The sequence below is a fragment of the Anomalospiza imberbis genome, chromosome 1 (genome assembly GCF_031753505.1).
Source record: "Anomalospiza imberbis isolate Cuckoo-Finch-1a 21T00152 chromosome 1, ASM3175350v1, whole genome shotgun sequence".
Classification (NCBI taxonomy): Eukaryota; Metazoa; Chordata; class Aves; order Passeriformes; family Viduidae; genus Anomalospiza; species Anomalospiza imberbis.
The window spans coordinates 126,539,790-126,559,675 of NC_089681.1; the positions used below are offsets into that span (position 1 = coordinate 126,539,790).

General features: G+C 38.5%; 1 protein-coding gene across 5 annotated transcripts in view; it reads right to left on the reverse strand.

Moving 5' to 3' along the window:
* The window catches only part of GLCCI1 (glucocorticoid induced 1), a 52,651-nt gene that overhangs the window by 3,617 nt on the left and 29,148 nt on the right, over positions 1–19,886 (reverse strand). For 3 of the 5 annotated variants that reach the window (XM_068210323.1, XM_068210303.1, XM_068210317.1), the window contains exons 4-6: positions 13,442–13,558; positions 11,341–11,493; positions 5,189–5,399 (exon numbers count right to left, since the gene is read on the reverse strand). In XM_068210323.1, the coding sequence (XP_068066424.1) occupies positions 5,189–5,399; positions 11,341–11,493; positions 13,442–13,558 (481 nt within the window). The remainder of the gene's footprint in view (positions 1–5,188; positions 5,400–11,340; positions 11,494–13,441; positions 13,559–19,886) is intronic. The other 2 variants (XM_068210330.1, XM_068210311.1) reach the window with 1 other exon arrangement.

Here is a 19,886-nt window from a genome sequence, read left to right on the forward strand (position 1 = left end):
ACTCCAGCTGTCTGTGTGTATTTTAGCCAGACACACTTAGAATTAAAGGTGTGAAGATCTAGGACAAAAGGCAACAGGGCAGATTTATTTGTACTTCTCAGAAAGTATGAGAGAAGGCTCAAGTCTGGTAGTGACAGAAGCATGGAAGTCTAAAATATTAGGACTATGAAAGGGTTCACTTTTAACAGTCATGCTGACAATATGATAGTAAATGCATTCAGGAAATAAAGTAGGTATAGAAATAGTTATCCACAGAAGATTAACTTTCTGTAGGACTTCTACCTTTTCGAAGAGCAACATCTTTCCCAGGGTAGTATTAGTGGTTCCCTATTCCCTGTTTAGGATTACAATTGAAAAATGAAATAGAGAAATTAACAAGGACCCACCAACTTACAAATACACCTTAATTGGAGAGAAATAGCTGCTCTTACTTCAGCTCTTTTCAAGTCTTTCCACTAATGTGGGATACATTATTTTAAACTCAAGTTTATAACCTTTGTTTACTTTCCTGTTGTGCATGTGTGTTGCCTTTTCAGCTATCCAAGCTTCAAGCACTACGACCAAACTTCCCCAAAGTGGATAGATTTGTCTTTAACAGCTTGCAAAGAGTAGTTACACAAACTACTATATTACCATTACTCAAATACTAAGGCTAATCATTAGATGTTTTGAAACATTTTTGCTTCCTCTTTCAAGAAGAAACAAATCAACTCAAATGTCATCCTTCTCTTCAAAGATTATGAAAGATATGAGATTAAAAATGTTCAAGTGAACCTCAGTAGCATATTGATTATTCAGCTCTTTCCTGCTGTAGAGAGAATACAGAACTTCTATTTACAGAATTTTTGCTGTTAACTACGAAGGCAGAAAATGCTTAGAGACGATACAGATATTTGCCAAGTTGGGAGCATGATGGTCCTGTTGGCATCTTTCCACTGTTGGCCCACACCACTCATTCCAAACACAGAAATCATTAACAGAACCCAGACAGTTTGTTTCCTCCTGCTAATATTTAAAATTGAACATCCAAGTTTCTATTTAAAAAATTAGAGATATAAAATGTACTACTGTTCATTCTACTGAATAGTGGAAAACCATGGCAGTACATCCAAGGGAAGAACCAAACAGAACTCAAAGTTAAGACAGTTTTTGGAAGATTTAAGTGTCTTGTCTACTAGCCAGTTCAGCTTTCAATCAAGCTTTTGGTTTAGTTAGGCCTGCCTGGCTGAAACTTTCTACATAAGACAGCTGCTAAACAAGTATTTCTCTTTGCCCTCCCTGCTTTTAAAGCTTACCAAGTTGTTAGATTTCCATTTTGACCAAACGCACGGCACGCACCAGTTGGAGAACGCGTGCGGCTGCGAGGAGACTCGCACGTACAAGGCGGGCATCGGGCGAGAGCAGAAGGGACTGGGAACACAGGCCAGGAGTTAAGTGGCAAGAGGTTGAATTCACAGCTTAAGCCAGTCTCCACCTGTGCATGCTGTGAGCTCTGCAGCACTAAACTGTCCCGTCAGTAATCCCCGACGACACAACAAACCCCAGCGTGCTGCCCCAGGCCGTGACGTGCGCGGTCGCCGCTGCCGAGGCCGCAGGGCCGAGCCGTCAGCTCCCAGCGGCAGGGGGCGCCCTGCCGGCGTGGCGTGGCCCGGCCCAGCCCAGCCCAGCCCAGCCCAGCCCAGCCCAGCGCTCCCGTGCCACGGACGGCGAGTGACCGGGCCCTCTCTGCCGGCGTGGCCCGGCCCAGCCCAGCCCAGCCCAGCCCAGCGCTCCCGTGCCACGGACAGCGAGTGACCGGGCCCTCTCTGCCGGCGTGGCCCGGCCCAGCCCGGCCCAGCCCAGCGCTCCCGTGCCACGGACGGCGAGTGACCGGGCCCTCTCTGCCGGCGTGGCCCGGCCCAGCCCAGCCCAGCCCAGCCCAGCCCAGCCCAGCCCAGCCCAGCGCTCCCGTGCCACGGACGGCGAGTGACCGGGCCCTCTCTGCCGGCGTGGCCCAGCCCAGCCCAGCCCAGCCCAGCGCAGCGCTCCCGTGCCACGGACGGCGAGTGACCGGGCCCTCTGTGACGGGAGCTGCGCTGCCGCTAACGCACAGCACGCAGTGCGGAGGCTTATCACACGGGATTCCTGGATGAATATTTAAAACACACATATTCTGGTGTCTAGAAAGCATTTTAAGACTGTAATTAAATACTATTTTAACCTTAATACAGGAAATCGTATCTCGCACATATTAGAACAAAAAAAAGGCTAGCTAAAAACAGTCTGTAGAACAGTTTTTTGAGCGACTACACTTCAGTAAGAAACTTTGCTGGTGAGCCTTGGGATTACTTTTGATAGGTCCAAAAATAACTAATAAGACTATCCAAAGACTCCACTAACAACCTTCCTTTAAAGAACTATGAATCAGATGCCCAGAATTTAACAAGCATCTTCACAAATATGTTACTTGGAAGTGCCTGCTAGAAACCCCTCCAGATTTCATCTGCTTATACCTTCAGATGCCTTTGAATGTCACCTCTGTCACAGCTGCTGAGGATGCTGTGTAGGGCTCTGAATTACAGTTTCATGGACCAGAGTATCACAAAACGGATCAAGTGAAACCAGTAGTTTTAATACAAAATCATAAAGCCAGATGCCATGAAAACATCTTCTTTCCCAACCCTTCCTTGTCTGCTCTAATCAATACTGTGTAGTATCACTGCTCTGTTCAGAGTAATACTGTGGGCCTCTTCTGAAAATTAGCTTCCACTTGCTTTTGAAAAATTCAATTATTTAACAGCTTCTTGCAGAAAGGTAAACCCAACAGTTTGAGAGAGTCCAAAGGGCAGCTGGAGGGGCTCAGGCCAAAGCACAGCTCTGCACAAAAAGTAAAAGATGCTTTAGGAATGCAAAGCAGTGTTGTGTCTGTACAGAGCATTGGCTCCTCTCACTGCTTATGTCTCTTAGTCAAACTAACCTTCCTTTCCTATTCAGCAACACGCCCCACAATCATTAGTAACGCAAATAACTCATTTTTTAATGGTAAAGACAAGTTATTTCCATCAAGAGGAAAACTAAACCTTTAGAAAAGTAACAAGAAAATGTCACCAAAACATCTACATTTGGTTACACAATGCATATTTCCAAACTCAACAGGCCTCACAAAAAACTGGTGATGGTTTTATTCTAGCTCACAAAAGCTTTTAAAATGAAGGTGTGGAAACCTTTCCAAGTTTTTATGGTATAGAACAATTAACAGCCACAACAAATGTAATAAACTGTCCCTCAAACTTGCTATTCTGTTGTAATTTCCAGCCACATCCCTCATTTATCTATAATTTAATGATTTTAAGTAATATTCTAATTCAGAACAACCAGCCTGTAGTACCTAGATGATATGAGAGCAAAAACCACCTTTCTGACTATACTACTACAACCTCTGAAAAAATTACTTTTTCTTGGAAAACTGCTACATGTTTTCCTAGTTTTTACCTTGCCCTTAAAAAATTGTAATGAGAAGTTCAAGGTTTTATCTTTCACATGCACAGTATTACGTACCTTACTTTAACTAATTTTAAAATGCCATTATGATGACTTCAACTGGCTGTTTATCATCATCACCTACACACTTCTCCTGTAGAAGACTTTTGACGCAAGCCTAGCATTAAAGCCAGTCTAAAAACCAAAATCCATAGATAAGTATCTACTCATAAATTTCACTCCAGTCAGCTGTTCAAAAAATCCAAGGCAAGAGATAAAAAGCTTTGAAAAGCATTAAAAAGGCTAGATGCACTATTTCAAACTGTCTTCACTTGCTACTGCCAATAAATGTACCACTGAAAATTCCCATTACTGTGATAATGGAGTACTGACTGCAACAGGAATTATTCATTTCCTTGCTTTTTAACTTATATTTGTTATCAGGACATATATGAACCAATTTACCTGTCAAGATGGTTTTTTGTGTGCTAATACTTTAGTAGATGTTTCTATAGTGATTAAGTCTTGACAAGATATTAAAATTCACATGCATAGTATAAAAAAGAGGAGTATGGTGGGGAGAAGCTAATAACACTGTTATTTTTGGAGCATAGCCAACTCTCATGTTGAGCTAAGACTTTTACTTTAATGTGGTTAACTTGCACACATCCACCCCCCAGTTCAGGATTTGGGCAGATGGATTTGTTTTCCACTGTTTCCTTTTAAATCCAACATGGGGAAAAAATACTTTTCAGAAATCAAGAAAAGCTAGTGTTTCTCCTGTTGACTTCCCCAATCCTATTCCCAAATTACTTTAACTCTTAATAAACAGACAGCATTTACAAAAACATGCTTAACCTTACTTACAACCTCAAAACTCTGTTATCTTTAGCTCATTGGTAAATAGATATATGCTAAATCTTAGAAGTTTTAATTTCCTCTGTGAAACTTACTCCTTTGCTTGATTTACCCAAATCCTACATCCTCCATGAGTCCATCTTTCAGCTAGCTGACCAGAAGCACAAGGGTAATTTTATTAGTTAACAGTTGTCAAAAAAACCACAGTCCTTTTTACACTGGTGCCTATATTCTCATACTCCATAGTCTGTCAGTAACTCTTAATTACCGAAACTCCAGTTGTACTCCCACTATAAAACCGAACAACATTTTACAGACTTCGAAAAAAACGCAGGATATTGATAAATGCATAAATTATTCGGAATTTTTGACTTGTTATGCAGCATACGCAGAGAAGTAATTACCCTCCACCAGGTTGTTCAAACAGGTATCGGAGCTCCTCACCAAATAACTTCTAGTAGAATGTAAGAGTTCAGAAGCAGAGTTCTTTTAAAAGCAGTCCAAAACTTCATCACCGTTTTCAACAGCAAGCAACTCACCTACGATAAATATACAGTCTACCACAAACCTTCCTGAAACCTTTCTTAAACGTAAACACGTTACAGTCTGAATTCTTCACATCAGAATCTTCATAAATAGGTAACTGTTTGCTGTGCTCCTCTGACGTATTTATGGAAGATGTTTGTGAAGTTTCACAAACAAGAGGGAAAAAGATATGTAAACAAACAAAACTAATTTTCAGATAAATCCTCAATCCCTCCACAACCATCAAACAAAAACAAAAACTGATGTAATGAGTAAAATGAAGGTAGTTGTAAAAGCATGACATCACATGCCTCCCATAGGTAAAGGCAGGCCATTCTACTCTCACCTTTATCACGGTCATAGAGCAAATCTTCTGTTGAACAGGGACTCCCATCCTGAGATTCAGGAGGGCAAAAGGGAGAGACACATGGTGAGTGACTGCTGCAGCTACTGCTGCGCTCCTGGACAGACGGAGTCTGAGTGTCAATGCTTCGGGTACTACTACTACGATAGTGAGCAGGCAACGGCGCCCTTCGACCGTCAGGGATATCCAAAGGCTGCAAGAGAAACAAGCAATTACAGAGAAAAGATCAAACTCCCAAGCAATGGCAGCCTGTAGCACTCACAAGCAAAGGCCTTAAGAAGAACAAACATGGCATTTTAGAAAGAACAGGGAGATTTCACACAAGAAAACAATGCAGTGTACAATGGATACAACATACATTAATTACACAGAGTACTGAGGAAATGTGCACACGTTCCAATGCAAAGTTAACATCCACAATTCAACACATACCAGTGTTATGTTTTTACGGTTTTTACGGTAGTTAAAAAAAGCAAACCTCCCTCACTAATTATATGTAGTACTACAATTTTCAAGAAAGGTCACTGCTATTATAATACAAAAACAAGTACCCTGACAGAGATCACATTTGGATAAAAGGGAAAGTAGAAAATGTCAAATACAATGGCATACTATTGCCATAACAACCAATTTAATTACAATTATAAAAGGAAACCATCCAAGTTTTGCTAGTAAGTTGCAATCCTCCAGCACATCCCTACATTTCATCCTTCTACAGATGATGCACACACACAGGCTTGTAACAAGGCTTACAAGCTTTGTCTTGAGCCAAAGCTAATAAGCTCTACCTGCCTGTATCAGCCTAGCTGGCACTGACCAGAGTGATCTGCATCCCATTCTGCAACATACTGCATAGACATGTTCACAGCAGTAGATTGGCACGCTCTACTTATTTGTCCTTCCCAATGGAAAATTAGTTTTTAAATAAAGACAGTGCTGCTTTAAATGTAAGAAACCAAATGGGAATTAGAGTCTTGTTTAGAAGCAAAGGGGGGAAAAAATGTCTGCAAGAATTAAGTAAGTTTTGTTCTCACTTTGGTGAGAACTGTGTCCAAACCATAAAGAACAGCTTAAATGTTCTAGCTACAAAAAAATTAATGTCTTTTTCCTTCTCACTTCAAGTGAACATTTTTTTTATTGCCTCTCTTCTGCATATATTCCAAAACTGTAACAGCTTGTTGCAGAGCCTAAAATTCAACCCAGCACTTTTGCTAGCAACGAGGACGTGACACCTATTGGCTGAGTATCACATTCTCCCTTTTTCAGCAACAGTCTATCCAGAAAACCACCACATATTACACAAAGAGGCAGACATAGCAGAGAAGGAAGATAATTTTCTTCTTATGAATCTTCCAGTTACTACCATTTCATATTTCAAATAAGAGCAAAGAAACACACTATAAAGAGAACATTACAGTTGCTCCATCAAACACTGTAAGGTTTGGGCACAGCTGTGTGGTCTGTTCCAACAGCTCAGTTCACATTGCATATGCGTTACAACACGACTTGCTATTCTATTCCCATCACCCCAACAGGCCCTGACTCATTCAATGCACCAGAAAGACTTGCAACTTTGTAGCATTTGTAACAGACAGAAGAGAGAAAACAAGACTGAAGCTGTAGAAAGAAAGCAGTCTCATAATTATCAGAACCAAACCAACAAAGAAAAAAAGACCACACCAAAAAAAAAAAAACCCAACAAACAAAAACCCTCAAAAAAACTCCCCAAAACTGCCATAAAAAACAGCATTTTTATTTCTCTCTGCCACAAAAATTCTGTGAGATGTCAGGGAATCAACTGAACCAACCTCTGTCTTTTATAGTATCTCTTCTGGATGCCCACTTTATACAGGTCTCATTTTTAAGTCCTCTGCATTAACAGATGCAGAAGGAGACTATAGGAGCTGCATTTTGAACTCCTAAAGTGGAATGCAACATCCTGAGTTACCTGAACAACCACACTATAGAACCCTGATGGATTTGTGCTTCCCATCCATGAAGTGTAAATCGATACCATCTTTCTTCTCACATAACTGTAATATAAAGTGAACAAAATTTTGGACACGCTCCTATTATAAAGAAGCAAAATCTCGGGCAAAAATTCAGATTTCTGACTTCAAAGCAAGGTGTAACAGTAAGCATGAGGACGCAAACTAAGGAGGAGAAGGGAAAAACACCAAACAGCTGCTCATTAAGGGCATACACTATGGTCTATGTAACAGGTAAAACAAGGATTCCAGGGAGGAGAAAAAACCAGCAAGTGATCACATAATTAAAGACTTCAGGATAACACAGATGTTCTTCCACACCTGGAGGAACAACGTAGTCTCAGGCAGTCAGGAAGTATATCCCACATCACATATTTCAATCTCCCCTGAACTAAAGCCTGAAGTACAAAAATAATCCATATTTTTAGACACATATCTAAATGTACACATAAGCAGAAAAAGCTAAATATTTATCATTCTTTACAAGTGCAATAACATTTATTAGGCATAGAAAATACCAGTTAATATCTCAGATTACTGTGTTCTTGTATTTATCTTTCCCTCACTGCTGACAAGTGGAAAAATCACCATGAAAATATCAACTAGAAGTATTTAGCTTGTTAAAAATTTTATGTATCAAACCTGATCAATGTAAAAAAACACTCCTGAAGTTACTTTCCATGAGTCATGCCTGAACTATTCTAAAACTGAAGTTCTCACAACCTTATAAGATAAGAAAGAGAGTAACTAATTTGGTACAGCTGCTATTACTTCCCATAATGCCCAATGCGTGGAAAACAACTAGAAATTACTGCATTCTATATGCTATTTCTTGAGGGTTTTTTTTCAACCATGTCCAGTCACGTAATAACCTTATTCCAAATGCATTCTGACAGGACACTTTTCCATCCCTATTGGACGTGTGTGTTCTTGGACATACTGCTCCCATCTCCCAGCAAAGGTATGAAAAAGCTGCATTTGACAACAAAGCATGCATTTCTCAATACACTGTTAACATTCACCAATTTGTTTTCAGTATCAATCTTGCTGGAAAAAACCTCAACAACACTCTACTTAGAAGAATCAGGAATGCTACCATTCTATAATAGCATTACCAATGGGAGTCTCCTCACAAGCTGTACATCTATTTGGAAGGCAACTTCTTCAAAGCAAAGCACTCAATGCTATTAATTTAAAAACTTTCCTCTAGACTGGATCACAAAAGCCAACATAGGAAAGTGCTTTTCCTGCTGGCATCAGTGAAGCCATCAATGCACTAGGATAAGGTTCAAGTGCAAAAACCATAATATATCCTAGGAAGGAACACTTGGGAAAAAATCAGTTCTCAGATGAAGGCTATGAAGAGTAAAGTAAGGATCCTCTGCATCTGTACAAAATGAAGGAAGTCATTTTATTAAAGGATTAAGTTTCCAGATAGGTACATAAAACCACCTTGCCATCTCCTTCCAGAAGCATTAGAAATCAAACAAGGAACACAGTAATCAGTTTACTTACACTGTCTGACAGTCCATCAAAATTTATTTATTTCTAATTACTTCTGTATACTTGATAGTTCTGGCAGAATGTTTTTGCTAACAGGAGGCCTATGAATGTGTCTGTGTTCTGCTACAGGGCACTTTTCATGATTTTCACTATTGTATTCCAGAACAGGGAACACCTCTTATCCCCTAATTCCTACAAAAAGTTCATCATCTTTTTGCACCTGAGTCTCCAATGATGGCGTTGTGGAATTACAATGGTACAAATAAGAAAAGCCTGCAACAACTTCACAAAAAGCTCATTCCATCTTACAAGTTATGGTGAGAACAGAGACACACCATCACAGCTTGTCAGAGTTAATCAGCAAGTTATAAAAAAAGGAAGGAAAATATATCCAAGAATTTTGAATAAATGCATTAGAACATTTAATTAAAATTTTATTAAGAAATTTGAGGAGAAAGAGGTGATAAAGAAGTGACTCAAAAAGGACAAATTAGTTTTATGAAAGCAAAAAGGAAACACCTTCAGCTAACTAAGCAAGATGAATTATGTGAAAAAATACAGCTATGGCTAAACTTCAAAGAATGAAATTTTTTTAGTATTTTGACCACTACGTAATCTCTCTAAACTTTATAGTCAATAGGATTTTTAAAAGGTAATGACACAAAGATATTACTAATCCTCAACTATCTTTATAAAATACAAAAATAACAGGACAATACAAGAGTGGTTTGGTTATTTTTGCTTTTGTAACTACAATTTTAACCATCCTTAAGATGTTAAAACAAAATTTAAAAAAAAATGTTTCAAAGAAGTAACAGAACTAAATCAGCATGAGTAAAGACAGAAGACATATTCCAAAGCAACAAACTATCTTTGACTGTGCTTTTAAAATAGTTTCTAAAAATACAAAATGTTACAGCAAGAAAAAATGGCAGAAAACTGAAAGAAAAACAAACAGGTTCACTAGAGTTTGGTTTCCTATGGTTTATCTTTTGTTCAGTGATTCCTAACCTTTAACATAGCTGCCCTCACTCCCCCAGGCTAAAACCCAGCTAAATTGTTGTATTAGGAGAAAGTTCACTGGCAGTAAGACTTGAGTAAATGATGATCTTGTTATGCTCTTCCATAAGCAAACTGAGATCTTGTAATCTCACAGACAGCACTAGGAGTCCCACTCTAGGTCCCACAAGACCAGACTTCACAGAAATTAACAGTTACATAGCAGGAAACAACCCTCTGCCCACAAAGACGGACTTGACTTCAAGGGCAATGTCTGATTTATGACTTTCTTTTGTGTCTGAAGCTCCTGCCAGCTGAATGTTTGGAGGAAGGGTTCACTATTGCCTTGGTTGCGTAAACTCTGAGCACCTCTGGCCCAAATCCAACAATGCACTTAAGTATGTGCTTAACTGTTTTGCTGGATCAGAATTAGTACATTCAGTAACATAGGAGAGCTCTGCATCCCAAGCAATAAGCTGTTAAAACCCAAGGACAACATTTACAAGGATGATGTGTCTGATAGATAAATGAAATATCCTCCAGCTACAGGAGATTACAACCCTAGCCATGGCAACATCAATGGTGGCACTACAATACACACTTTTTTGTACTCTTTGGAGATGCTGCCACAGGGCTTGTTGAGCTGGGCTTTCAGTTTGCATGTTTGATTTTTATTTCCTTATTCCCCTGGTACCATACACACCTCTTCTAAAGGGATAAGACAGCCTTAGGAAAGAAAAGTTAGCCTAGAACTACTACTACGTTTTTCATTTTTGAGACAGCTTTGTCCACACAACTAGGTGTCTGGAGAAGCCAAGACTACTCCAAAAAAATTTAAGTTTACTACTGATATGAAAAACTGCAAATAAAAGGTTTCAGAATCTTAAACCTCTCATGGAAGTTTTATAGCTTGACTTGTATACTGAACTGCTATTGTATGACCATTCATGAGAAAAGCAGCTACAGCTTGGAAAAGATTAGAAAAAAAAACGTGGAGTACTTTATTCCACAGTAGAGAATTTTCACTGGCTGTTTAGGAAACAGTGGCTGTAAACCAAGCATTCCACATTTTCAGTGTCAACAAATAAAATGCACTGAATTCCTCAATGAAAAGTCCAATGCTCCAAAGCAAAGCTGCCCCATGTCAGTATTTCCCATACAGAGATCTCCCATGACAGATCACAGAGGTTTCATGGCAGTAAAATCATCTACATTCAGTTCATGGAAAAAAAAATTAAAACCAGAAAGGAGAGCATAGCACTGGAAACTTGCATCTTGCTCAAGAAAGAGAGTGCAACATGAAGCAAATGTAACAATCTCCTGCTCTCTAATTATTTATTACTGCAGCCTGAAGTGTCTGAATGCTCTAACACTTGCATTTCTCACAAAAACTTCCAAGTTCTCTACAGAAAGGGCATTCTAAACAACATAGGTTTGGCCAGAAGCCCTTTTAAAATAAAAAAGAAAACTTAAAAAAAAATCCCACTATGCTAAAACACTGAAACAAAGTTTTCAAACAAACTGTTCTTTGAAGAAAATTATTTGTAATTTCAGCCACAACGAAGGCTCCTCAAGAGGAAGGTTTTCCCTGTGTTTATAGATTACAAAGAGATAACAACCATAAACATGTTACTATACGCTTACCTTGGATACCTCTTCTTTTCCACTGTTCTCCTTAATGAATACTTTTTCCAGTTCAGGGCTTATTCCTTCTACATTACACGGCACACGTGAAGCAGTTGATTTTGGCACTGAAATACTTGACAGTGGCATAGGGACAGATCTGGAAATACAAGCCTAGAAGGCAGACAGCAACATGATTTAAAGATGGAAAACAGAATAAAGGCAGAAGTCTGAGACCAAAATGAAAACATTACTAAGTATGAAGTTGTGCATTAATTTTGCCATCTAGAAAATCATCTTTACTCGGTGAATTTAAATAAAAACAAATGCCTGCATAAATCAAAAGCCAATAAAATCATCTCTACTTAACTCAAAGAAGAGCTGTAAAATCAAAGCATTCTATGACTTCACTTGGTAGTAAGTAGACAGGTGTATGTACTTCCCAGAGGCACAGACTCCAGTTTACACTGCAGGAGGATGGGGAGTGAGTGCATGGGGCCCTGATGCTAACTAGGATCCAAAAGGCATTTCATTACAATCCTAAAGCTTAATGACTCAACTGAAATATTCACTTAATGCACTTTTACTCTCTGTTGGTTGGCTTTAGCAAATGCAAAATAAATCATTCTGAACCTTTAATTTCATTAGCTTTTATCTTTTCAGAACTTTATATCAAAGGTCTTAAGAAAAATCATCTTGAGTTTAAGAAATAAGCATCTACATAAGTACAAATATGATTCTCAGAAAAGACTGTTGAGTGGAGCTCTGTTACCAACAGGAAACATTCCCATGAGTGCACACGTCTTGCACAGTCAACCTTAGAAGCTTCACCTTGGCAGCAGCTACACTGACAGCCATGAACAGTCTCACATGTCAATCAACGTGTTCTCCTCCTCCTCACAGAATGCTTAAGACAAAACATAAACATTTTTTTTGAGTTCTTATCAAGTGAATCTTGCACAATGTGCAGCTCCCAAGGTGCAAGTCATTTGCCTGCAAGCATTCTCTGACTGCCAGAACACACAGTCTGAAGAATGGCTTTATCAGAGAAAATCTTCCTGAGAAACCAAATGTCATATGAGCAATGACAAAGTGAGCTCCAAGTTAAAGAATGTTTCTTCACAGCATATGTCTTAGGTGGGTTTCAATCTGTGTCACAGACTGTCTTCTATGTCGTTACAATGGCACAGGTACTTGCAACAGCTTACTTTGAGATGTAAAGCAAAACCCTTTTTGATGCCAAATGTAGTAGGATCCTTTGTTATAAGGCTAACAGGTTCAGGAAGAGCATCAAATTCCTATTGTCTTCATGCATTAGGATTTGACCACAAGATTTTATCCCCATAGAAGAAATGTAAGGAATCAGCCATCACAGCTCAACCAGCTGCTGTAACTAACTAGCTGCTATAGAACACCAGCTAGTTAAAAAGGTACTCAGGAAATATCATGATAGAACCAACATTTCATATGTTCAAAGAGTGGCCTGTTAGTAACAGGGAGTCCAAGTTAAGGATCTATTATAGGTGAAATTTAATCAGAACTCAAATATTTGCACTCTCAAATACGCCACAGTTAAATGTTTTCTACAAGTGCCTTAAGATTTATGAAGATATTGGCTGAACCTCACCTGAGCTTTAGAACTGTAACTGGGTTTCAGTTTTGCTGACAGGTTGTAGTGACTAGATCATGACTGCTTTGGGTATCCTCCACTGCACCCTGCTTTGGTACTTTCTTTTTCTTTATTTCCTGTTTTTAACTCGCCCAGATGGAATTAGGTGGCAAAACTGATAAGCAAATAACTTCCAGAGGAGCTCTGAAAGTTTACCACAAAAAAGCTAGTCTTGGAAGTAAGTACACATCCCTGGAAGCACAGCCTTATCTGGCCATGCCCATAACTTTTACTGCATCATAATATATGTCAGTTGCTATCCTGGTGCAGCCCTTCTTTTATTATATGATGACCATCAGATAAACTCCAGTGAAGGCACAGCAGTATCAAACTGTTAAGCATCTGATGTACCACACAAGAGAACAAACACAAGACAGATGGGAAGGCTCAGCAGGCTATTCAGCCAACCCTGATAAGGTGGGAGGCTGTTAATATAAGGAGCTGCCCACTTACCTGAGTCTGACTGATTGCTATATGGTTGCCATGGAGAGGTGACTGACGTTCCTTCTCTTTGCTGTGACGACTGCTCTGCTTACTGCGCTGAAGCTGCTGCCTCAGTTTGGCAATCTGCTGGAGAGAAGTTCAGGTGATGTGAGAATGAGTTATCAAATGGGTAACTGCTCAAATCTTCACATATAAAGTCAATCATGGACATTTTAATCCTCTTTGGAGGATTTTACAGGCATATAGGATTGCCTTTCCTTGAAATATGAGCATTAAAGCTTCTTTCTGCTTACCAGATACTTACTCCATAGTATTTGCCCTATTCACCAACCTGAATATGACAACAGGCTTAGTTTATTTATTGAATTTCCTCATTTACACACAAGCACTGTAATATCTGATGCAAATAAAAGTAGTCAGAATGACAATTTGTAGCATCTTCTAATCTGTAAATGGTTTAAACTGGGGACTTTGAAGCCTACAGTTTAATTTGTTTGATCTTAAACCAAAACAAAGTTTTTTTATGATAATTCATCATAAAAGTAAAGAACCTTCACAAACAACTGGCACTCAAAATGCACTGTTCACCTTGGAGTACTTATTTAATACATTTAATAACACTTCCCTGCAGGCAAAATTATCACAGATTCTTTCAGGCAGATGGAATTATCTTTCCTGCTCTCTACTACAAAGATGTCTAATCAAAAGTTACATTTTAAATGTCAAATGCAACTAAAGCCATTATCCATTTGACCTGCTCCTTAACAAGAAACCAAAGAATTTCATTTTGGGATTCCTCTACTTATTTATTCCTCCTGGGAAACTTCTACATGAAAGAGAGTACTTACCTCTATAAACATTGTCTCAGAAGTTTAGACTGTGTGCAAATTCACACAACAGGTACAGACACTTCCTTAAAACTGGATAATTTGTTCCCTTAGGCTCAAATCCCACTGTTCCTCATGCTCAACACACTGGAATATAAGGCCATGCATGGCCCCATTTCATTTTTAACTCAGCTAGAGATACAATTTTTAAAAACCTGAAGGGCAAGTAAGGAGAATGAATGCACATGGAATTCATACATCAGCTGGAAACTAACCTCTCTTTCTGAGTGACAACTCACAAGTACATGCACTCTGTGGTTATTTCCAAGTAGTTAAATATATCACTGGTACTCTTGCAAAGCAACTCTGTGTCAGAGAATCACTTCACATCACTCTTCACAGTGTCAGAGATGACAGTGCTTGGTGAAGAGGTTTGGATGGAGCTCTGCTGCAGGCTGTGAACTCTTCTTTGTGCTGTTTCTGGTAGCACTCACATAAGAACAATCTATCTTTAAGGCTTCATATCAAGTTTTGCCACAGCTCATTACCCATATTTAGAGAACTGCTACTCAGAAATGGCTGAATACTTTGATCTTTAAACAACAGACAAAGAGTTCAAGAGTTCCAAAAGGGTCTGTGTATCGAATATATCCAGAAAAAGAGCCCTAATACAACCACATTACTTACACAGATGAGCTACATTTAGAGAACTGGGACACTAAACTCTTGATCAAAGGTGCAACTTGAGCACCATGTTGCAAGAGTCTGAAGAGGTATTTCTCTAAAAAAAAATATATCTTTTAAAAAAAATCAATTTGTCTAGAAATTTCCCCTTCTCCTTGTAGGAGTAACAGCAATTAGGTAATCTAACTCCATAGATTAAAAAAAAATGCAGGTCACTATTCTGGTAAACATACACACATTACAAATATTAGTGCCTTACATTGGAATGTTGAAGAATGGGGAGAACTGGGAAATAATCTTCATCTTCCCCTTTAAAAACAGAGGAGAAAAATTTTGTCCAGATCAGGAGACAGCTGTGGACAGAGATGTCTGGCTACAAGAATAATCAGAAAGCAAGGAGAGTGCTGTATATAAATATTTCATTGCTACTGCCTCTCCTTGATTCTGTGCACTTCCTCCTAAGTCAAAAAGTTAAATACACTATTTTGTTTAATTTAAATAAAACACAGTTTCTGAGCTTTCTTCAAGAGCACACTGTGGAAAGAAAATATCTACACAATACCACCTCAGAGATCTGACTGACTGATTTCTGTCACAAATAAGCTTGCAAATCTTTGACAACATAGCCTCCCTCTGTAAAATCTGGATAGTGAAAACTCTAAATGGGATAGTGTTGATAGGCTGGTATGTCTCTAGGCCAGCCAAAAACCTTGAAGCTCTAATATTGTGAAAGGAATCAATGGATCCCTGGAATTTAAGGTTCTCTCAGCCACCTCAAGAGTATGTGTATTTTGTTAGTCAGTAGGTTCTTGACACTAACAAAGAAAAGAGTGCTTGGGTCACCGAGGAAACAGAAGATGGAAAATTGTTGATTTGATTGTGTATCTGGAGCTGATACAATCTCTTAAGCCAAACAAGCAATGCAGTGAAGAAACAGATGTGCCTTCTTAGATCATATGTCCTTAGCCCTGTACTTGCAGGACCCTAGGTGTCCATGATGTGGTAGTTACTTTTGGACAAGAAAATGAGACAGTAACAATGGGCATATAAAAAGGAATCTGTCATTTCCTATTTACCCTGCAGACCTGGGAGACAGAGGCTTGCTGGCAGAGACGACCAGCAAGCTGGCAGTGACAATGAGTACACAAAACCTGCTGAACTGAACATTGCTCCATCTCTTCACCAAGGGGAGTCCACAGTGATTCTGCCGCTTGCTAATCCCGAAATTGCAACAGCTTTTTTTCTTCTATAATATTATCTTTTAATTATCAATTATTTTCTATCTCAAACTGAAATAAAGCCAGTGCTACTAACAGGAATAGACAGCTATGCTAGCTTCCTCAGAGTTTATCTACACCACCTCCTCAGGCAGCAGAGAAGTGCCATCAGAGCACCAAACATAAGCAAAACCATCTACAGTATGAGCTACACTAACTCTTGCAAAACAAATATAATTCACGGAGTAAGAAAAGAGTCTGAAACATATGCCTTGATGGCACCTGTTTTACCAATTATCTCAAAGAAGCAGCAGATCCTGTCCCTTGGGCACTCAACCAACACAGCAAATATGAGCTAGGGAGTCTGCTGTGCAAAGAAAACGGTGCCAAGTGAGTGGTATCAGGAAAACAGGCATTTGAAGATCCAGCATTAGACCAGATCTGTGCAAAGAAAATGGGGACAAGGAAGTGGCAGGAAAGGAGCCATGTGCTACACTGGGGAAACAACAAAGGGCAGCAACAAAACACTGTTTTCACTCAGCAGCTAAGAACAGAAAGGGTTTGGGACACCACTTCCTCCACATGCCCAACTGCATGCAGTCTAATATAACTGAGCATTAATGAGACTGGGGTATACACAGTCATACTAATGAACATGTGTAAATCATCACAAGAAGATCTAATCTGTATCCTAAAGCACCCACTTGTTGGAACCTTAGCCTTGCACATATGTGCGCTTAGATCCACAAGACATTAATTATTTTTGCATACCAACTCAAATGCTGTCCCTGCCTACCTAACTTGAAGATGGGTAGAACATTCTCATTGGAAAATACAGCTATTTTCTTAGAGGATAGCAGACAGTAAAACATATATCTAAAAAAAAAAAAAAATCAAGGAATTAATCAAGAAGTAAGCTCAATTTGAACGCTACTTCCAAAGTTCAAATGCCATTTGTTATTTAAAACTATTTTGCTACATTTCTATGTGTACACATATATGATAGTAAATTTCAAAAAATATATTTTAATTTACATTTGGCAAGTACTCTCATGTGACCGCGTGGAGGGGGTAAACACAGCACAGATCTGTGCACATTTAAAAAAAAAATTAAGAAAATTTTAGACTTTGCTCTTCCAAGTGACTGCTCTCTGCAATGCTGCTGATGCAGTGGAAAGACTCTTTTCTTCACCTGTTTTAAAGTAATTTATAAAAACCCCCACCAACAAAAAAAACCTGAGAAAACACAAAGAGCAGTGCATCAGAAACCTACACCAAGTCATTCAGGGCACAAAGTTTCAGTTTGGTTTTCATGGTTTACTGTCAGCCAAAGGTAAGATGACCATCCAGGATTATTAACAAACAAGTCAGGAAAATCCCCTATAAATATTTTTCTTGCTTGTTAAGTATTTCTATGGCTCAAAGCTGTACAATAAATAATATAATTTTGTCTATGCCACTTGTGATATGCATGCAGTCTAATATAACTAATGGCACAAAATTGAGAAATAACCAAATTAGGTCAGTTCTTTACAACACTGGGATAATCTAAATATCCTCGTAATTTTTCCCTTTTGAAGGGACCTAGATGCAGACTAATATGAAGGAACCTGATACATCCCACCATACCTCTCAAGTGCTCACTAATATTTACCAGTCAATAGGCTGTATTTCTACAGCTCAGCCTACACAACATGGTAACTTCCAATTGCTGATCAAGCCACAAACTCCTCGTTAATGAGTGAGCTCCATCTCGTTCATTAAACGTTTGTTAATAAACAAGTTAACCAGTAGGTCAAAGAGCAAATCAAGCATTAGAAATTCTCCCTAAACCTTTGAATACAATCTTTCAATTGCTATATGAAAGCACATTAGGCATGCAAGCTCTCATATTCAATTCTGTTTTATTCCAAAGTCCTTTTCAAGTACTCTGTTAGAGCAAAAGGGACCTTCCAATGGGGGGCTGCTGCTGTCTGTGTAACAGATACAGCACAAAGAGCTGCTTAAGGGAAGTGAAAAATCAGCTGTCTGAAATACATCTTTAAAAACCTATATAACATGAAAACTACTTGTTTTAAAGAAAGGGTTTTTCCCAGTTCTGGGTAAATTCCAGTTCAGGGTAAGCTATAACTAAAATTGTCCCTGAACAACGTCAAGAGAATTTCAAACTAATTATTCAGGTTGAAAGGGGAAAAAATACCAGTGCCCAGTATAAAGACTGACAGCAATCTTCATGTCCCAGTCAAGACATATATCTATTGAAATAATGTTAAAGCAGTGTGACATCATCTTAGACAAGTTATGCTTAAGATTTCTTAAAATCAAGTAGTAGAACCCTTCAGAATAAACAAATTCTTTAAAAGTAGATTTTGTTATTAAATGAATAAAGGAACATTTACATTGAGAGCTTCTAAATTTCTTGTAAGAAATTTAAAGGACTTCTAAATTTCTAATAAGGACTTCTAAAGGACTTCTAAATTTCTAATAAGACTCACGACAAGAAAGTAAATATGTATCTATTTTAGTGCTAGACAGACTTTATCCTGACACACGGTTATTTCAATTAAGGGCAAAGTAAGTTTCACTACCCAAACTGAAATCCTTTTTCTAAGTGGTAATTCTGAATTCATCTGCTGGCTTGGGATGTTAAACTTGTACACTCACTTTTAGTTTTTACAATGTAGATGTTTAAAAAAGGGCTACCAGTTGTATTAAATAAATTTATTTAATTTTAATAGTACTCAAATTAACCAAGGAAAAAACTATTTTTTGAACTTAAATGCACAATCTTATTTTTTCAAAAGGAGTAACTATCACACAAGTGTTTAGCTAGTTTACACTACCAACATCTTTAAAAAATGCTAGAAATCATTACATTAATTTCTAAAGCAAGAAATCATGAATACCAATTGTTAAATAAGTCATGGAAACTGTCAACAGCTATCTACTTGTTTACTGTCAAATACTGTGAATAACAATTCAAAATTCTGAGCAGAACATCATTACCTACACTACACATAGGAAATGCAGTTGCCCAGGAGAAGCTGATATTTTTATTTCCATTTCTTATGCTCTTGCTTTCAGCTACCCATAGCTTTGTCAAATGTCTACCATGCAACATTCTGCTCTATCTCCTTCCCATCAGAGACTTCAGTATAAGTGTTAGGGCTGTTTAAAAATGTGATTTAAAATGAAAGGGAGGGTGGAAGAGATTTCACCATTTTATGTGCCAAAGCACATTACTTTAAGCTTTTTACCTGCATGTTTCTGTTTTCCACTGCTTTGGATGAAAAAGCCAAACATTTTCATGAGGGTCCTTTATGCTGCAAATGTGCTCCTCTAGTCCCTTGGAATCTTTACATTTGGTGAAGCTTTGGCAAAAATTTCAGTTTGCACATGTTCAAGAAAGATATCTCGAACAGGCAGCTGTACTTGTTAACAATTCTGTTTCTGGTGGGCTTTACAGTTTGAATAGAACCACGCCAGGGAATTTCTCCTTCCAGGAACTGCACATTAATGTGGCACAAAGAAACTGAGTGCACAGATACTGCTGGTATTAAACAAACACTTAACACCCACCACAAAGGCTGACACTAAGGGAAAGGGAAAAGAAAGAGATAAAATAGAAGCCAAACAATGGATAGCCAGAACTAACAAGGAGCTGGAAGTTAACACAGTAAGAGCTCAAATAGGGTAGTTGAATAGTGGCTGGATGATGCATGAATA